The 21,588-nt window shown below is 38.3% G+C and overlaps 1 protein-coding gene across 2 annotated transcripts in view; it reads right to left on the bottom strand.

The window, feature by feature from the left end:
- The window catches only part of LOC128696515 (protein bric-a-brac 1), a 134,539-nt gene that overhangs the window by 20,240 nt on the left and 92,711 nt on the right, over window positions 1-21,588 (bottom strand). The window contains exons 8-9 of one of the 2 annotated variants that reach the window (XM_053787839.2): window positions 4,129-4,242; window positions 2,435-2,565 (exon numbers count right to left, since the gene is read on the bottom strand). In XM_053787839.2, coding sequence (XP_053643814.1) covers window positions 2,435-2,565; window positions 4,129-4,242 — 245 coding nt within the window. Of the gene's footprint in view, window positions 1-2,434; window positions 2,566-4,128; window positions 4,246-21,588 lie in introns of both variants that reach the window. The other variant, XM_053787830.2, reaches the window with a different exon arrangement.

Genomic DNA, 21,588 nt, shown 5'->3' on the forward strand with positions numbered 1-21,588 from the left:
AGGGCAGTCCTTTCTAGTATTCACTGGAGATCTCTAAGCTTTTAGAATCGCGCTTTTTGTAACAGTTGCCAAGTCTACTTAAATGAGCAAGAAATCCGTTACCTCAAAGAAGCAGAAGGTCTCCCTTATGCCATGGCAGTTTCTCATCTCCGCCTCCAAGGGAGACTACCTCATGTTTCTTATTCCCGTGTTTCAAAACGTTGCCCCACTTCTGGGGTCTCATCTTCTGCAGCCTCCTCTCTGGTTACCTCTCCCATAGTCACTCCTGTATCTAATTCTTTTGCTGTTCTAGGCTCAGACGTCCCTACTTCAACGCCTCAGTCTGTTTTTGCTTCTTCGTGTTCTCCCTCACAAGCCTCAGTATCGACGAGACCTCGTACGACACCTCCTCCCAATCGTCCCTCTACTTCTCAGAAGTCAAAAAAAGGTCCTTTAACCCCTCCTTCCCTTCTTCCACCTCCTCATTTTACCTTCCCTGTCTCTGTACTGGGTTCTTCCCCTCTCACTGGCTCTGTAACAAGTGTAGAGGTTCACCCTCCTCCTCATACTATACCTACCTCCCCTGTTCCCTCCCAAGTTTCTTCCTCTTCTGCCACCTCCCAGGTTTCTGCCTCTTCTGTCCCCTTCCACGCTTCTTCTCCAGTTCCCTCCACCCTTTCGCCCTCCCCCCCACCTTGGTACAGTCTATTACAGTTCCAATCTTTACTCATCCTCCCCCTACCATCTCCAGTATTGTCTCCCATACGACGTCTCTGAATTCCGAAACACTTGAAGCAATCTCCGAATATATTGCAGAGACCAAACCATCAATGGACACTGATCCACCCTCTGTTCCTTCTCTCTCCTCTCCTCCATCCGCGCAACTCCTTTCTTCGCAGCACACCTTTCCTTCGCTGCTTGAACGTTTTCCGCTGCCTCCGCATGTGGACTTTTCTAACCCCTCTAGTCCGTAGGAACCCTTACCTGCAGATTTCAAGTATCTTTATCATTGCCAATCATGGCCTATTTACAGTAGAATATACGCGGCCTCAGGGGTAATCGGGGTGAGCTTCAGATGTTACTCTCCCAGTTTTCCCCTGTTGGTGTTTGCTTACAGGAACCAAAATTACACTCTGCTGTTATCTCTCCCATCTCAGGCTATAATTTATTGTATTCTTCAGATCCTTTTCCTGATGGAACCTTTAATGAAAGTGCCCTTCTACTACGCACTGATATTCCGTACCATCAGCTATTTGTTTGTACTTCGCTGCATTACACAGCAGCCCGTATCCACTTGCTCCGCTGCTCTCTCTTTACCTTCCCTTCTCACTGATGGACCCACCTTTCATCCGGACTCTCTCATTGACTTTTTGACAACAACTGACCTACTTCATAAATTCTGATACCTTCAGCCCTTTCTACCTCAATCTCTTGCTACCCTCTACCCCCCATACTATCCCCTGCCCCACTGTTTTCTGTAACCTACTGATCATCCCTCCTCCCTTCTGCCGCCCAATACCCTCGCTTCCTTCCCTACCCTGCAGCGCTGTATAGCCCTTGTGGCTTAGCACTTCTTTTTGATTATAATAATAATAATAATAATAACCAGATAATGCTGTAATGTACATCTTTACTCAAGATACAGTGCTGTATGACCCTTATAGGTTTAGTGCTTGGTTATGATTATAATAAAAATACGTAATAATTTACTCAAGATAATTACACCTACCATCCGACTTATGACCATGTTTTGTATGCCATATTTCCGAGATATAAACAACTGTTTCTGTTGTACACAGTGTTTATTCTAAACCTTACAGTATAAAATACAATACTAACAGCATAAAAAGTAAAGTAAAAAAAGAAATACCAAAATAAAACAAAATAAAATCATTACAAGAGTGTGATGTTGATATTCAGTAGTAAGGTTCGACTTATGTCCATTTTGACTTACGGCCGGTTGGTCGAAACCAAGCTTGGTCGTAAGTCGGATGGTACCTATACATATATGTCAAAAAAAGTCAAGTTGCAAATAACTATGGTGGATTAAACAAGTTTAGGCTACTTTATAAAAAAAATTATAATATTTTTAGTAATACTATAGCTAGTTAATGCAGTGTGCATTATACTTACAATGTATAAATCAATACAGGAAGTAGAAAAACCTTCTCATCACATCAGTGATGTTTATTTAAGTTCGGCAACAACACCATATTAACCTTCAAAGTTGCTCCTTGCAATTCCTAAATTTGTTGTCTGTATACCCTTAATGTCCCTATAATTAAGCAATTAATTAGTTATTTCCATTGTAGTCTTAAGTTAGGCTTAAGCTTGCCCAAAATGTTCTGCATAACTATGGGCTTTCTGCATGCTCAACTAAACGTCACCCATCTCTGTACAAACACTATACAGTATCATGCTGAAATAAAAATTATTATTACTATTATTATTATACCTGATATGTCTTTTGAGGTCCTCTGTCTGGTGGAAGCCTCGGCCACACACTGCACAGTGGAGGGGTCTGTGGGCCGTGTGAGATGCCATATGTGATCTGTGTTCCCCACGGGCAATAGTCTCCCCACATACCTGTAAACAGCCAAACATAATTACAGCACAGTCATGATAATCCACTATGTTAAACTGACCAGAGGTCTGATGCTAAGACATTCATGAGCTCAAAGTAACATTCACTGTTTAGCACACAAAACTATCTGCTAATTTCTGAAAGTCCATTGTAGATACTTTAGCAGTGTCAGAGTTACTCCCATGTAGTAGAGAATATATTTTCTTAAAAAAAAAAAAAGGAATAAGCTTTAAAGGCATCAGTATTAAGGAAGTTTGATTTAAGTTTCTAATTTCATACAAAAATTGTGCATATTTTAAAAGTTAGTATAAAAACAAAAGTATCCTATAGTTGTCAATAAATCACAACACTGAAAGATCATGCTGCATCAGATAAGAGAGAGACAAGAACTCTGACATTACTATGAGGACAGCCAAGCTACAACAGAGAAAAATTATCTTTCATTGTGTGTATTATCTTGCTTTAGTTGAATATTTTCAGCTGTTTTCCCAAATAATATATACAGGAGGGCCCCACATATACAGGAGGGCCCCACATATACAGGAGGGCCCCACATATACAGGAGGGCCCCACATATACAGGAGGGCCCCACATATACAGGAGGGCCCCACATATACAGGAGGGCCCCACATATACAGGAGGGCCCCACATATACAGTAGGGCCCCACATATACAGTAGGGCCCCACATATACAGCAGGGCCCCACATATACAGGACCCTCTTTTAAAAAATAAAAATAAAATATTTATTTCTTTATTAAGGTTACAATGTGTGTTTACATATAGTATGAATGGAGCAAAGAAAGCCACTATCATGCCTAGGCATTTCGGGCAGACTTAACCTAATACTTATAGACTAGTACTTAAGTCTAGACAGGTGAAGAGTGGTAGAATACAGTTAAAGATAATCTTACATTTTTAAGTACAAAATTAGGTTCTTTTACAATTGTAGACTACAAATATTCTACATTTCACTCTTACTATTAATATGAAGTAGTACAATTTATGATACAATCAATCATTTATTTTTAAGTTTGTAATTAAGTTCATTTACTTTACTATTAATATGCAGTAGTACAAAGTTCCATGTTTTTGTTGGCTTCAAAATGAGCCATTGTTTATTATGCTTCACCTGCTGGTAAAAATCACCAGTGGGTGGAACAATGATTCGGTTGAAAGCCAACAAAAACATGAAACACCAAAAAGAGATGCATACTGTAATAGGTTTTATCACTACTAAATGTTAATTTATTGGTTGCTATCCAAGCTGATACCTTTTCTAGAGGAGAGAAATGGTATAAAATACTGACATGATTTAAGAGAGACAAAAGCAGTGCTGTATAACATCCTAGTTGACAATAAAGGATCACATTATGTCACAACTGTGTATGTTTCCACCTTTTCTGGTTCAACACTGATTATGTTGATGTCAACCAGATGTGAAGCATCAAGGATGAGGAAGCTGATCAGATGAAGCACTTTTAAGTAGTGAAATATGATGACATTTCGAGGAAAGAATTATAGCAATACTGTAGAGAAGCATTACCAACACGCGGAGTGACTTACCCGACACTGTCCAGGAGCAACGCTGTGTTTCAGAGTGTCAGTTCTGGCAATTTTGCGACCTTCTGCAGTGGCTGCTCCCAAAACTCGCAGCAACGCCCGCGCTGCTGCTAATTGCTGCTGAAAACAGGAAAAAATTTAGCTTACATAAAAGGTTTACACATTTAGTTTCACTCTAAATAAGTCTTATTCTTTTTATAAGCTCAGTGAGATGGTTCTGATGCACCATACTACAGTTATTTTCTAATTCACTTTAATAGCAATGATTCTAAAAAGTACATTCAAGCACAACTTGTAGTCTAACTGCAATCTACTTAATCTTGATAAAGTCCAGTAATAATAATAAAAGGGAAATAATCATCTTTTATTTTATGGTACTTTAAAACTTAAAACATTTACAAATATAAACAAGTTTGAAGAAAAATATGGTAAATATATATATATATATATATATATATATATATATATATATATATATATATATATATATATATATATATATATATATATATATATATATTTCAACAACCCGGCCGTATCCCACCAAGGCAGGGTGGTCCAAAAAGAAAAACAAAAGTTTCTCTTTAAATTTAGTAATTTATATGGGAGAAGGGGTTACTAGCCCCTTGCTCCTGGATATATATATATATATATATATATATATTATATATATATATATATATATATATATATATATATATATATATATATATATATATATATATATATATATAATATATATATATATATATATATATATATATATATATATATATATATATATACATACATACATATAGTATATATATATGTATATATATATATACATAATATATATATATATATTAAATATATATATATATATATATATATATATATATATATATATATATATATATATATATATATATATATATATATATATATATATATATATATATATATATATATATATATACAGTGGACCCCTGGTTCGCGATGCTATCGGTATCCGATAAATCTGGTACCCGATACATTATTATTAATTTTTTTTTATTATTATTAACACACTGGCCGATTCCCACCAAGGCAGGGTGGCCCGAAAAAGAAAAACTTTCACCATCATTCACTCCATCACTGTCTTGCCAGAAGGGTGCTTTACACTACAGTTTTTAAACTGCAACATTAACCCCTCCTTCAGAGTGCAGGCACTGTACTTCCCATCTCTAGGACTCAAGTCTGGCCTGTCGGTTTCCCTGAATCCCTTCATAAATGTTACTTTGCTCACACTCTAACAGCATGCCAAGTATTAAAAACCATTTGCCTCCATTCACTCCTATCAAACACGCTCACACATGCCCACTGGAAGTCCAAGCCCTTCGCACACAAAACCTCCTTTACCCCCTCCCTCCAATCTTTCCTAGGCCGACCCCTACCCCGCCTTCCTTCCACTACAGACTGATACACTCTTGAAGTCATTCTGTTTCGCTCCATTCTCTCTACATGTCCGAACCACCTCAACAACCCTTCCTCAGCCCTCTGGACAACAGTTTTGGCAATCCCGCACCTCCTCCTAACTTCCAAACTATGAATTCTCTGCATTATATTCACACCACACATTGCCCTCAGACATGACATCTCCACTGCCTCCAGCCTTCTCCTCACTGCAACATTCATCACCCATGCTTCACACCCATATAAGAGTGTTGGTAAAACTATACTCTCATACATTCCCCTCTTTGCCTCCAAGGACAAAGTTCTTTGTCTCCACAGACTCCTAAGTGCACCGCTCACCCTTTTCCCCTCATCAATTCTATGAGTCACCTCATCTTTCGTAGATCCATCTACTGACACGTCCACTCCCAAATATCTGAATAAATTCACCTCCTCCATACCCTCTCCCTCCAATCTGATATCCAATCTTTCATCACCTAATCTTTTTGTTATCCTCATACCTTACTCTTTCCTGTATTCACTTTTAATTTTCTTCTTTTACATACCTACCAAATTCATCCACCAACCTCTGCAACTTCTCTTTAGAATCTCCCAAGAGCACAGTGTCATCAGCAAAGAACAACTGTGACAACTCCGACTTTATGTGTGATTCTTTATCTTTTAACTCCACGCCTCTTGCCAAGACCCTCACATTTACTTCTCTTACAACCCCATCTATAAATATATTAAACAACCACGGTGACATCACACATCCCTGTCTAAGGCCTACTTTTACTGGGAAATAATCTCCCTCTTTCCTACGTACTCTAACCTGAGCCTCACTATCCTCGTAAAAACTCTTCACTGCTTTCAGTAACCTACCTCCTATGCCATACACCTGCAACATCTGCCCCCCTATCCACCCTGTCATACGCCTTTTCCAAATCCATAAATGCCACAAAAACCTCTTTAACCTTATCTAAATACTGTTCATTTATATGTTTCACTGTAAACACCTGGTCCACACACCCCCTACCTTTCCTAAAGCTTGCTTGTTCATCTGCTATCCTATTCTCCATCGTACTCTTAATTCTTTCAATAATAACTCTACCATACACTTTACCAGGTATACTCAACAGACTTATTCCCCTATAATTTTTGCACTCTCTTTTGTCCCCTTTGCCTTTATACAAAGGAACTATGCATGCTCTCTGCCAATCCCTAGGTACCTTACCCTCTTCCATACATTTATTAAAAAATAGCACCAACCACTCCAAAACTATGTCCCCACCTGCTTTTAACATTTCTATCTTTATCCCATCAATCCCAGCTGCCTTACCCCCTTTCATTTTACCTACTGCCTCATAAACTTCACCCACACTCACAACTGGCTCTTCCTCACTCCTACAAGATGTTATTCCTCCTTGCCCTATACACGAAATCACAGCTTCCCTATCTTCAACATTTAACAATTCCTCAAAATATTCCCTCCATCTTCCCAATACATCTAACTCTCCATTTAATAACTCTCCTCTCCTATTTTTAACTGACAAATCCATTTGTTCTCTAGGCTTCCTTAACTTGTTAATCTCACTCCAAAACTTTTTCTTATTTTCAACAAAATTTGTTGATAACATCTCACCCACTCTCTCATTTGCTCTCTTTTTACACTGCTTCACCACTCTTAACCTCTCTCTTTTTCTCCATATACTCTTCCCTCCTTGCATCACTTCTACTTTGTAAAAACTTCTCATATGCTAACTTTTTCTCCCTTACTACTCTCTTTACATCATCATTCCACCAATCGCTTCTCTTCCCTCCCGCACCCACTTTCCTGTAACCACAAACTTCTGCTGAACACTCTAACACTACATTTTTAAACCTACCCCATACATACCTCTTTGACCCCATTACCTATGCTCTCATTAGCCCATCTATCATCCAATAGCTGTTTATATCTTACCCTAAGTGCCTCCTCTTTTAGTTTATAAACCTTCATCTCTCTCTTCCCTGATGCTTCTATTCTCCTTGTATCCCATCTACCTTTTACTCTCAGTGTAGCTACAACTAAAAAGTGATCTGATATATCTGTGGCCTCTCTATAAACATATACATCCTGAAGTCTACTCAACAGTCTTTTATCTACCAATACATAATCCAACAAACTACTGTCATTTTGCCCTACATCATATCTTGTATACTTATTTATCTTCTTTTTCTTAAAATATGCATTACCTATAACTATGCCCCTTTCTATACAAAGTTCAGTCAAAGGGCTCCCATTATCACTTACACCTGGCACCCCAAACTTACCTACCACACCCTCTCTAAAAGTTTCTCTTACTTTAGCATTCAGGTCCCCTACCACAATTACTCTCTCACTTGGTTCAAAGGTTCCTATACATTCACTTAACATCTCCCAAAATCTCTCTCTCTCCTCTACATTCCTCTCTTCTCCAGGCGCATACACGCTTATTATGACCCACTTTTCGCATCCAACCTTTACTTTAATCCACATAATCCTTGAATTTACACATTCATATTCTCTTTTCTCCTTCCATAACTGATCCTTCAACATTGCTGCTACCCCTTCCTTAGCTCTAACTCTCTCAGATACTCCAGATTTAATCCCATTTATTTCCCCCCACCGAAACTCCCCTACCCCCTTCAGCTTTGTTTCGTTTAGGGCCAGGACATCCAACTTCTTTTCATTTATAACATCAGCAATCATCTCTTTCTTGTCATCCACACTACATCCACGCACATTCAAGCATCCCAGTTTTATAAAGTTTTTCTTCTTCTCTTTTTTAGTAAATGTCTACAGGAGAAGGGGTTACTAGCCCATCGCTCCCGGCATTTTAGTCGCCTCATACGACATGCATGGCTTACAGAGGAAAGGTTCTTTTCCACTTCCCCATGGACAATAGAAGAAATAAAGAAGAACAAGAGCCATTTAGAAAAAGGAGAAAAACCTTGATGTATGTATATATACGTATATGTATGTGCGTGTCTGTGAAGTGTGACCAAAGTGTAAGTAGGAGTAGCAAGATATCCCTGTTATCTAGCATGTTTATGAGACAGAAAAAGACACCAGCAATCCTACCATCATGCAAAACAGTTACAGGTTTCGTTTCACAGTCATCTGGCAGGACGGTAGTACTTCGCTGGGTGGTTGCTGTCTACCAACCTACTACGATTATATCGCAAAAAATTTGCCTTGGTTCCCATTACAAAACCCGGTATGCGATACGATTCGTATGAGACGTGTCCACGTGTGGCCTGAACTGCCCCGTGTGTGCCAGTGTTTACAAGCCAGCCAGTGTGCGCGCATCTAAGGATACATTCGGTACATTCCATATTATCCATATTATCATTGTTTTTGGTGCTTGTTTCTGCAAAATAAGTCACCATGGGCCCCAAGAAAGCTTCTAGTGCCAACCCTGTGGTAAAAAGGGTGAGAATTAGTATGGAAATTAAGAAAGATTTTGAAGGGTTTGGGGCTAACCCTGAGAAGCCTATGCCAATTGTGGAATCCATTGTGCCTACTTCAAAAATTAAGGAAATGTGTGCACAGTGGGTTGAACTGCAAACCTTTATGGATGAAAATTACCCTAACCAGCTATTGCAAGCCGTGCTGGTGACTATTACACTGACAATGTTGTGAACCACTTTAGGAAAGTCATAAAGGAACGAGAGGTACAGGCCTTTATGGACAGATATGTTGTGCGACAGAAGTCCAGTGACTCTCAAGCTGGTCCTAGTGACATTAAAAGAAGGGAAGTAACCCCGGAAAAGGACTTGCTACCTCAAGTCCTAATGGAGGGGGATTCCCCTTCTAAACACTCTCCCCTCCTCCCATCCCATCAATCATCACCATATCTTCATTAAAGGTAAGTGTCAATTATTCTATTGTTATTGTAATTATTCTATTGCATTAAACTTAATATTTCATGTGGTAAAAGTTTTTTTTTTTCATACTTTTGGGTGTCTTGCACGGATTAATTTGATTTCCATTATTTCTTATGGGGAAAATTGATTCGCTTTCTGATAATTTTGGTTTACGATGAGCTCTCAGGAACAGATTAATATCGCGAACCGGGGGTCCACTGTATGTATGTATGTATGTATGTATGTATGTATGTATGTATGTATGTATGTATGTATATATATGTATATATATGTATATATATATACATATATATGTATGTATATATATATATATATATATATATATATATATATATATATATATATATATATATTATATATATATATATTATATATATATGTACAGTGGACCCCCGGTTAACGATATTTTTTCACTCCAGAAGTATGTTCAGGTGCCAGTACTGACCGAATTTGTTCCCATAAGAAATATTGTGAAGTAGATTAGTCCATTTCAGACCCCCAAACATACACGTACAAACGCACTTACATAAATACACTTACATAATTTGTCACATTCGGAGGTAATCGTTATGCGGGGGTCCACTGTATATATACAGTGGACCCCCGCTTAACGATCACTTCCAAATGCGACCAATTATGTAAGTGTATTTATGTAAGTGCGTTTGTACGTGTATGTTTGGGGGTCTGAAATGGACTAATCTACTTCACAATATTCCTTATGGGAAAAAATTCGGTCAGTACTGGCACCTGAAAATACTACTGGAATGAAAAAAGTTCGTTAACCGGGGGTCCACTGTATATATATATATATATATATATATATATATATATATATATATATATATATATATATATATATATATATATATATATATATATATATATATACAGTGGACCCCCAGTTAACGATATTTTTTCACTCCAGAAGTATGTTCAGGTGCCAGTACTGACCGAATTTGTTCCCATAAGAAATATTGTGAAGTAGATTAGTCCATTTCAGACCCCCAAACATACACGTACAAACGCACTTACATAAATACACTTACATAATTGGTCGCATTCGGAGGTAATCGTTATGCGGGGGTCCACTGTATATATACAGTGGTCCCTCGTTTTTCGTAATTAATCCGTTCCTGGAGCCGTTACTATAAACGAAATTTACAATTTGCGAATTAATTTTCCCCATAAGAAATAATGTAAATACAATTAATCCGTTCCTGACACCCAGAAGTATTAAAACAAAAAAAATAATTTTCCATGAAATATACATATAGTACATAAACAATACAATGGGAAATGATGAATGAAACATTAACAGCATAACACTTACCTTTATTGGAGATTCTTCTTAGTGTATGGGAGACTGGAGGAGGAGAGAGATTGGATTGTTTACAGTTTGGAAGGGGAATCCCCTTCCAGCAACACCTCAGGTACCAATTGCTTCTCTGGGGTTGCTTCTCTTCTCTGTTTCTTAATGCCACTAGGACTACCTTGAGAGTCACTCTAGTCCTGTCTTGCAAAGTAACTGTGGAGAGAGCTCTGTTTCTGGCATCTATTTAACACTTCCCGAAAATTGCCCAAGACTTGGTCACTGTACATATTTCTCACCTTCTTTACCACAGGCTTGGCACTAGGAGATTTCTTTGGAGCCATGGTAGCTTATTTAGTAATTGGAAGCACTAAAATGAGTGGAATATTATGAAATATTTCGTAGGAGCACTTGAGGGGACCTTCACTCACTGGTAAACAATGCCAGACTGGCTGGGTAGGGAGGCCGCCCTGGCTCAAACCGTGCGTACGCGTCCCGGACGAACTACTATTCGCAAGTCAACCTATGAAAAGCGAGTCCATGTTTATATGAAAATACCCCTATGATTGGCGAAATTTACGATTGCCCAGAACTACGAAAAGCGAGGGTCCACTGTATATATATATATATATATATATATATATATATATATATATATATATATATATATATATATATATATATATATATGCGTGGAGTTAAAATATAAAGAATCACACACAAAGTGGGAGTTGTCACAGCTGCTCTTTGCTGATGACACTGTGCTCTTGGGAGATTCTGAAGAGAAGCTGCAGAGATTGGTAGATGAATTTGGTAGGGTGTGCAAAAGAAGAAAATTAAAGGTGAATACAGGAAAGAGTAAGGTTATGAGGATAACAAAAAGATTAGGTGATGAAAGATTGAATATCAGATTGGAGGGAGAGTGTATGGAGGAGGTGAATGTATTCAGATATTTGGGAGTGGACGTGTCAGCGGATGGGTCTGTGAAAGATGAGGTGAATCATAGAATTGATGAGGGGAAAAAGAGTGAGTGGTGCACTTAGGAGTCTGTGGAGACAAAGAACTTTGTCCTTGGAGGCAAAGAGGGGACTGTATGAGAGTATAGTTTTACCAATGCTCTTATATGGGTGTGAAGCATGGGTGATGAATGTTGCAGCGAGGAGAAGGCTGGAGGCAGTGGAGATGTCATGTCTGAGGGCAATGTGTGGTGTGAATATAATGCAGAGAATTCGTAGTTTGGAAGTTAGGAGGAGGTGCGGGATTACCAAAACTGTTGTCCAGAGGGCTGAGGAAGGGTTGTTGAGGTGGTTCGGACATGTAGAGAGAATGGAGCGAAACAGAATGACTTCAAGAGTGTATCAGTCTGTAGTGGAAGGAAGGCGGGGTAGGGGTCAGCCTAGGAAAGGTTGGAGAGAGGGGGTAAAGGAGGTTTTGTGTGCGAGGGGCTTGGACTTCCAGCAGGTATGCGTGAGCGTGTTTGATAGGAGTGAATGGAGACAAATGGTTTTTAATACTTGACGTGCTGTTGGAGTGTGAGCAAAGTAACATTTATGAAGGGGTTCAGGGAAACCGGCAGGCTGGACTTGAGTCCTGGAGATGGGAAGTACAGTGCCTGCACTCTGAAGGAGGGGTGTTAATGTTGCAGTTTAAAAACTGTAGTGTAAAGCACCCTTCTGGCAAGACAGTGATGGAGTGAATGATGGTGAAAGTTTTTCTTTTTCGGGCCACCCTGCCTTGGTGGGAATCGGCCAGTGTGATAATACTAATAATAATAATAATATATGCAATATATATATACGTATATATATATATATATATATATATAAATATATATATATATATATATATATATATATATATATATATATATATATATATATATATATATATATATATATATATATATATATATATTCCTGTAAAAAGCTCAGATAATACTACATCCAAGTTCAGTAAGGCTAAATTATCCAATAGCCACAATGGGCTCAGTGCTCAGGGCCCCCCCAAAATCTGAGATGAGTAAAAAATGCAAAACGGAAACTGCTCGATTGCTAGCGTACTCATCTCACACACTGAGGTCTGGGGGTTGATCCCAGGTATGAGTGGAAACATTAAGACATGTTTCCTTAAGACACCTGCTGTCCATATTCACCTATCAGTAAAATAGGTACCTGGGTGTTAGATTGGTGTGGGTCACACCCTAGGACAAAATTGAGCTAATTTGCCAGAAATGCTCTGCACAACAAGGGGCTTTCTATATAATAGTACATATGTCACTGATGTCAACTAGGCCTGTATACCTTGTACATGTACTTGTAGAAATGTAGATTATTATTATTATTATTATTATTATTAGAAATCAAATTGAATAACTCGCATTATTTGAATTCCTGTATTAGCATTATATACAATGTATGGGTGGTATAAACCTTGGTAATAAATACCAACAAGTTGGTTTAGAAAGACACGTAAGCAAACACTATGACATATTTATTAGAAAGCGTTTCGGTCCTGGGACCTTGGACGCGTGGTGACCTGAAGAATACCATGATGGGATGAGGACAGGTAGATGATGAGATCATGTGACTCCTGTGTTGTTGGGTTGGTGCTGCTTGAGTATCATGTCCACCTCAAACACTCAGGTGACCTCTCTCAAATTTCCAACCTAAATGTTAAAAACAAAAGCATGGCTTCCTTTGATGTCACAGCCCTCTTTACCAGCATTCCTACTGATGCTGCAATAAACATTCTGAGACAGAAGCTCACTGAAAACCATGACCTCCCTTTACCTCTTCCAGATTTCATCAGTCTAGTGGATCTTTGCATTAATTTCAACTTCTTCAAGTATCAGGACAACTGTTACAAACAGTGCTTTGGGATGGTAATGGGCAGCCCACTCAGTGCTGTGCTTGCCAACCTCTTCATGGAAAACCTAGAGACAGAGAAATTCAGCACCCTCATTCCCAACACCGTTACCTGGCTAAGATATGTTGATGATATACTGGTTTTCTATCTGAGACGTCTCAATATCCAGGCCCTTCTCAACAGGATCAATGCAGCCGAACCATCAATAAAGTTTACACTTGAACTCGAAAAGGATGGCAAACTTCCTTTCCTCGACGTCCTCCTGTGCAAATCTCCCGACAGTGACAAACTTCTCTTCAAAGTGTATAGAAAACCTACCAACAAGGACAAGCTTATACACTTCTATTCACGCCAAGACATCCACACTAAAAGAGGGGTTCTCACTGGCTTCTTCTTGAGAGCTCTTCGCATTTCCAGCCCTTGTTTTCTTGAAGAAGAATGTATTTACATAACACAAGCCTTTACACGTCTTCAGGTTCTACCTTTCTTCATCCGAGATTGCGGACTCAAGGCACAAGCTATCCTCAACAAACCACCCATGGAACAGCCCTCGAAGCAGTTCATAATGCTACTGTGGTGATGTTGCCACAAATACTCACTGGGCACTTGCTAAGAGTAACATCAATGTTTCCACCATAAACACATCATCTATTAAAGACCTCTGCAGCCCCACACTCTAACTTCCACAGCAGGCATCTACACCATCCCTTGTGGATTCTGTCCCAAGAAATATGTAGGCGAGACAGGCAGAGACCTTGCGGTCCGCATGAACGAGCATCGAAGTCCCTGTAACAGAAACAATTTAAGGTACGCCTGTGTCCTTCACAGAGACTCCACAGGGCATTTGATGAACTGGGATGAGGCACAACTCGTTCTCACCGAACCAGACCTCAGACGCCAATGGTGCCTAGAAGCCTCACTAATCGCCGTCACCGACACCATAGAATGTAACACTGGAAACCACAAAATTTCTAAAACATTAGCATACATGATACTCAAGCAGCACCAACCCAACAACACAGGAGTCACATGTTCTCATCGTCTACCCGTCCTCATTCCCATCATGGCATTCTTCAGGTCACCATGTGTCACTCACACCTCACTCTCTGCCTATATATAATGTCTTTCTACCTCACAATGTATGGGTCCTATTTAGACGAATCAGTTGCATACAGTGCAAATATTTATCTATAGCTCTATCTTTGGGGCCTACAATTATGAGTGCCCAGGGCCAACAAATCCTTTCCACCTCCATCTGGTAGTGTGCTTAATAAGAAATTTTGAAGTTGCCCTAAAAGTTGGAGTTGCTTGTCTGAGGGTATGATCTGCAAAGACTGACTAGGTCAAACCGCAATCCCAGTCAAAGGAGAATATGCCCTGATATTGATTTTTCTCAACTTATGAAGCTTCAGAAATATTTTGACTACCTTCTTAAGAGCAGTGAATGATGAAAGTGAAGTCTACTACTGTAGCAGGGCATCATCTAAATAAACAATGGCATGCCCTGTGTCCTGAGGTTGCTGAAGAATGGACAACAGACACTAAAAAGTCAGGGCTCTGTCTTGAGATCAAGGGACACAGTCACAAACCTAGTAGCTAATGCCCTTTAATCGATGTATTTGAGTAAGTGACTGGGTCATGGTGGAACAACATAAGAGGGGGAGGGGGGAAATGGGAGGTTTGATCCAAGGAAGAGGAGGTCAAGTGCAAGTCCTTAGATCAAGAGCCTCTCACAAGTGTCCAGGAACCTCCCTTGAGGGAAGTGGCAGAGCCTTGGAGTAGGAGGGTATTTTGGAAAAGTGGAGGTTAAAGTGTGAAAAGAGAGCAGATGTCACTGCAAATTAAAACACTCAACAGATGGCCTATGGTATTTTGTTTGATGGGCAAAGTGCCAGCAGTTATGACACTGTTCAGCTGTTGAAAAGTTATGCTATAGTCAAGCAGTGACTCTCCAAAGAGATTATTGAGAAGAGGTCATGGGACACAAATATGAGTACATAAAATATAGCCACTGACCATATTCAAGATTGATAAAGCTCTTCTATTATAGGTTTGGAAGAGCTAGTTGGTAGAAAATATCATTTGAATAATCATGCAAGGAAGGATGACAGCCCAACTCAAACTGAGGAGGGTATATCAGTAAACTGTGATGAGTGTTACTGACAGATAACAGCTTTGATGTTTTGTCAGCTTGCAAGGTGGCTTTCACACTTACAATGAGTACTCCACTGAACAATGCATGAAACAAAGTTTTGGAGATGTCTAACATCAGGCAAACTTGGCCAACTTCATGATCATCCAATACACTCTCGGTCACACTGGGCTAAAATGTCAAGAGCTTTGTCCCCATACAAGATCTGGAGTCATCATACAGGTAATTAAGGTCAGGAGGGAGAGATTATTACTCATAATGGACATTTTTGAAGGAGGTGGAAAGTATAATGCCTGCACTCTAAAGGAAAGATGGAGATCCTGCTGCTCAAAGACTATCTAAATTATGATATTTGTACACTCCTTGAGCGTTACTGACTGAATAATGGTGAAAAAAACCATACCACGGGCGGGGATAGAACCCGCGATCAGAGAGTCTCAACACTCCAGACCGTCGCGTTAGCAATGGTCTGGAGTTTTGAGACTCTCTGATCGCAGGTTCTATCCCCGCCCGTGGTATGGTTTGTTTGCAATCGTGTCATTACGATTTCTTGAGTCATGAATAATGGTGTATATGTTTCTTTTTCTATGTCACCCTACCTTGATGGGAGATGCATGATGTGATTAAAAAATCACAAAAAACATCAAGAAAGCTTTGAGGGGTAACTTTTTGCAAAGTTCTACATCTGCAATTAGTAAATTATCATGTTGTGAGAAATTCCAGAGCATAATAAAATACAAAATAGCAGCAGTTGGGTGATCAAGGAGCATAAGGGAGAGGCACAGCAAAACTGAGAAGCCTAAGTAGAAACACTACTAATGTGCTCTTTAAAATAGTAATCATAATACCACAAGATATAAAAAAAAGTGTCACTAGCAAACAATATTGTAAAAGAGAACATGTATTAAAGCCTAGCCCCATTTTAAGACCTAGATATTTATCACAGAACCAAAACTACATGAACTACTGTATATGTGAATGAGGGAAGCTGCATATTATGGACAATAATATAATCATTGTGAGCAGAGTTTAAAAAGCTGAGGAGTGAATGAAACAAGATAGTGACACAGATTCACATTCATTAGACATCAAAGTCAACACTGACTGAACAACAGTAAGATGATTAGTGTCATACAAGATGACAGGAGTTTTCATGGCAGTTTAACCTACTGCTGAGCGACCTCACAGACCACCTCACTTGTTTACAAACCTTTCACACCATATGAAAGTTGATGTAATAAGCTCTTCTTCTCTATCTAAATAAGAGATTTTGTGACAAAACATTACTCAAAGTATGCAGCGAATTCTGCAGTAAATTTTGGCCTACATCCGTCTTTTTCACACATGTCAAACATACTCATTACCGAAAGACCCAGCTGAACATTTGTACACATTGACCGGTTCGAGTAGTAATCACAAGACACGCTTACACACCTGCTCCTTCCACACACGCACCTCAATTATGTCAGGATACCTGATCATGTGTAACAAGTGTATGATTAACTTAACAATACACAGACAATGTTTACTTCAGAGCTTAACTCATTCATCCATATAAATAAAGTGTTAAACAACCAGGGCCTGCCATAAATAGTGCATATGAGCAAGGAGCATTGTTGTGTCACTGACGGATAGTTGACAAAAGATTCATAGAGAAATACAGTATTTAGATCTTAGTATAGCTAAATTAGCTCTTAACAAACATGCTATTTCAGGTAGTTTTACTATCAATTGTATTTCCCTGGGATTCACACTATCCAATCTCCAGCAAGAAATTTAGAAATGAACACAATGTGTGTAACAGTGCAAGTGACTAAAAGTATGCTTAGTGCAACACAGTTTCACTCTTGCACTACCGTCAAAGAAAAGCTACAGCAATAATTCATGGGTGTACAGTACTACAGCAACATTTTGTACATAACCTGGGCATCATGTCACAATTCCAACAGAATGCCTACCTCATTCTGCAACAACTGTATGTGCAAGGATAGATTGTGTACTGCCTCATGGACCTTCAATTGCCCAATGTGTGTCAAGTTGCAAGCAACAAATGTATTCTAAATACAATTAAATAAATTTTGATAATCAACCCACAAACTGGAGAAGAAAGCAGACAACAGTGAGTCCTGGAGTAGTATTAAGTCAAGAGTGATACTAGTCCAGGATGGACCCTAAGGTTACCTAGTGTCTTCTCCAACTTCTGGGTTAGTTGTGAATTATTCCAGCCACAATACTGTGACTTATATGCAAATTAATTTTGTATATCCTGTACTATGGCCTCTTCCTACTGCGTCCATTCTCAAGATAGGTAGCAACCTGCCATTTCTTGAGTTTTGTCATTGAAGCTACACAAATATCCTATAAAAGTACTATTGAGGATTTTAAGAGAGATGGAAGCACCTTACATCCATACACAAAATGCTATTAATAAGCTGTGTAGGAATTAAAACTGGTAAAAAAAAGTGATAATATTAAATTTTATTCTACTGTGGCAAAAAATAATTTAATATGTTAAGTTATTAATAAGTGATGTACAGTATATACTATACAGTAGTATTTTTACAAAGATTTTTACAGATTTTTTACATTTTATTATATGGATTATTTAAGTTGGTGACTGAAATGTTACATTAATATTGTAATGAATTTATGAAATCAAATACTATATTAAACAAAAGAGTGCAGAGGGAAGAGTGATGATGTTTCAAACAATGCGATACTTCAAACAATAAACTTCCTAAAAAAAAGTCTTGAAACTTGTACACACTTGAAGTATTACAAGTGTGTCATTATCACAATGTCTATGTCCATTGTTATTATGCATGCTCGTCTACAAGGTCTGTTGTTTATGTATGCTGTTGTGCTTTCTAAAAAATGCATCCATGTCACTTTTAGGTAATATTTCAGAAGCTCTGACGTTGTAATTAAGTTAGGTAGTGCATGCCTGCCAGAACAATTACCCACAACGTAACTTAAACGTAATGCAAATACATAAAATCTGGATTTATCATGGCCAAATGTCAAAGTGCAGTGTTTGAAGTATGTATGTAAAAAGGAGGGTTCAAACTGCTCTCTGAACTATCCTTCATTACATTTGATTACTTATACTGTTTATAATTCTTATTTCACTTATAACTAAGAAATACAAAAATAAACCCCACACGGAAGACTGAAACTTATGACGACGTTTCGGGCCAACAAGGACCATTAACTAGTGACTAGTTAATGGTCCATGTAAATGAAACCTCCTCAATGTGTATCCAAAGCCTGCCCACCATGTAACTGAAGGCCTGTGTATCCAGAGCCTCCCCACCATGTAAATGAAGCCTCATTGTGTATCCAAAGCCTCCCCACCATGTAAATTAGGCCTCTCAACCAAGTAAATGAAGCCTCCCCACCATGTAAATGAAGCCTTCCCATCATATAAATGAAGCCTCCCCACCATATAAATGAAGCCTCCCCATGTAAATGAAGCCTCCCCACTGTGTAAATGAAGCCTCCCATCATGTAAATGAAGCCTCCCATCATGTAAATGAAGCCTCCCATCATGTAAATGAAGCCTCCTCACTGTGTACAAAATGGCTCGCCATCACATATCAGTAGCCTCAACATGTGAAGTCTTCAGGCAGTTGACCTAAGGTCACCACCAAAATGTTCTATTATGGAATGTTAAAATATTAGACAAAATAGGCAATACCAGTACAGTACTACAGGTCAGCCATCACTAATCTGGCATCACTGGGGCCTATAGTGTGCCGGATTAGTGAGTGTGCCAGATTACAGAGTGGTTTGGTTAGAAAACACTTAATTAACCTATCAACAGAGACTCTTTCTGCTACATCTTCCTTATTATCATCACTGCTTTCTCCTCCACTGGCTTGCTGCTGTGGATTTACAACCCTCTGCACAATTTCTGACTCAGTATAATGATGAAATTTGAGTCAGTATAATGATGAAATTTGAGTCAGTATAATGATGAAATTTGAAATTATGCTAGCCGAAATTAGTGCCGGATTACTGATGGAACCGGATAACTGATTGCCAGATTAGTGATGGCCAACCTGTACTACATAAGTGCATACTACAACAAGATAACTCGGCAAAATGTGTCAGAATCATCACCACTCTGCCCTAATTAAGCAAGATTACCAATACAGTTCACACACTTACTGAATGAAGACTTACAATATAATATTCAATTCAATAGTTTCCCCATGTCAACATGTTTGTAAAATTTGGAAGTGATCTTGAAAGATGCTGATATGTACATTGATATGCATATTTCCATTACTCCCATCATACTTTCAACACTCCAGCTGTTTGTTGCACAGCTCTATCAGAATGCTGCACATACAATATGCTATGTTCTGCTTTATAGGCAGAGTCGTTCAAACTGCCTTAAAAATATACAAACAAAAAAATTTTTAGGCATTATTATTATTATTATTATTATTATTATTATTATTATTATTATTATTATTATTATTATTATTATTATTATTATTATTATTATAACTAAGTGCTAAACCCATAAGGGTATTTTAGAATTGATAGATGTATATTTGTGAATTGACATGGTACAGTATATGAATTTTTAAGTTTGCACCAAAACTAACACAACTGTACATAACTTTTCAAGGTGTAATATAACTAATTTAGCTTAATCCTACTCAACATATTATAATTTTGCATAAATTTAGTTAGTATTATTTAGCATTAATGAAATGCTTCAATCTCACAGAGGGATTTTCGTGGAGTTATCGTAACAATGGCTTTACACTCTTCTACCTTGTCAAAATGATCACTGTTTTATAAGTAATGATTCTAAGCTCTGCCTAAACACCACAATATGTGAAGAACACAATACAATGAGAAACATATAACCTGAATTCACTGCAAATATAGTACAGTATATCATTCATCAGTTACAGTATTTGAAATTTTTCTGAGATTCTGAAGTATACTTAATACACAGAAGCAACTGAGTTTACAAAGCTGCCATTTTGGACTAGGAATTTTAAATGTCTTTGAACCATTTCAAATTATGATATTAATTATGGTAGGTACTGTAGTGTTGTATATGCAAGTGTATTACTGTACATATGTCTTATCCTATATGCACATGCAGGATCTTGATCTGGTATTTCTTTAGTAAAAATGAGCCCTTTGGTTTTGTGCTGAGGTGTATAACACAAGTAGTGATTGCTTGCTCTATTCATCACTAGTATGTCAAAGGAGTATGAGCTGCCTTGTCAACTTGATTTTATTAAATTAACATGAGTTGCACTGTGATGATTATTATTATTACCTTTGTGGCTGAAGGGGTGCTAAACCCAAAGGGATCATACAGCACTTTGGCAAATGGGAATCAGTCAAGTTTGAGCCAAGAAAAATGAGGATGGGTCCAATTTCTTGGGTCTAGAGCCTCTCACTCTATGACAATAGTTGAATTATGATATGAGTTGCACAACAGCATGACAGCAATGAGAAGAGAAAGAGAGAAAGATAAAAAGTGTTTAAGAGCATGAAGTAGCATTAAGATGAGCAGCCCTTACAATTATGATAAACTACAGAGAATGTACCTAAAACAAACTTCATCTTTGAGCAATGATTTATATCTGTAGCTTTTCTTTGACATTATGAGCTAGGAGTGAAGAGGCCTGACTCCCGAGGTATGTAACTCCCCGCCAGCCTGCCACTGTCCACCACAGTATCACAATGGGAAAGTGGACATACAAGCTATGCTATTCCTGCCTCCAACTCTGTATGTATTGCAAATGGAAGGCTGCAGAGAATGCATTCAGGGAAATGGCAG

This window comes from Cherax quadricarinatus, chromosome 31 (genome assembly GCF_038502225.1).
Source record: "Cherax quadricarinatus isolate ZL_2023a chromosome 31, ASM3850222v1, whole genome shotgun sequence".
NCBI lineage: Eukaryota > Metazoa > Arthropoda > Malacostraca > Decapoda > Parastacidae > Cherax > Cherax quadricarinatus.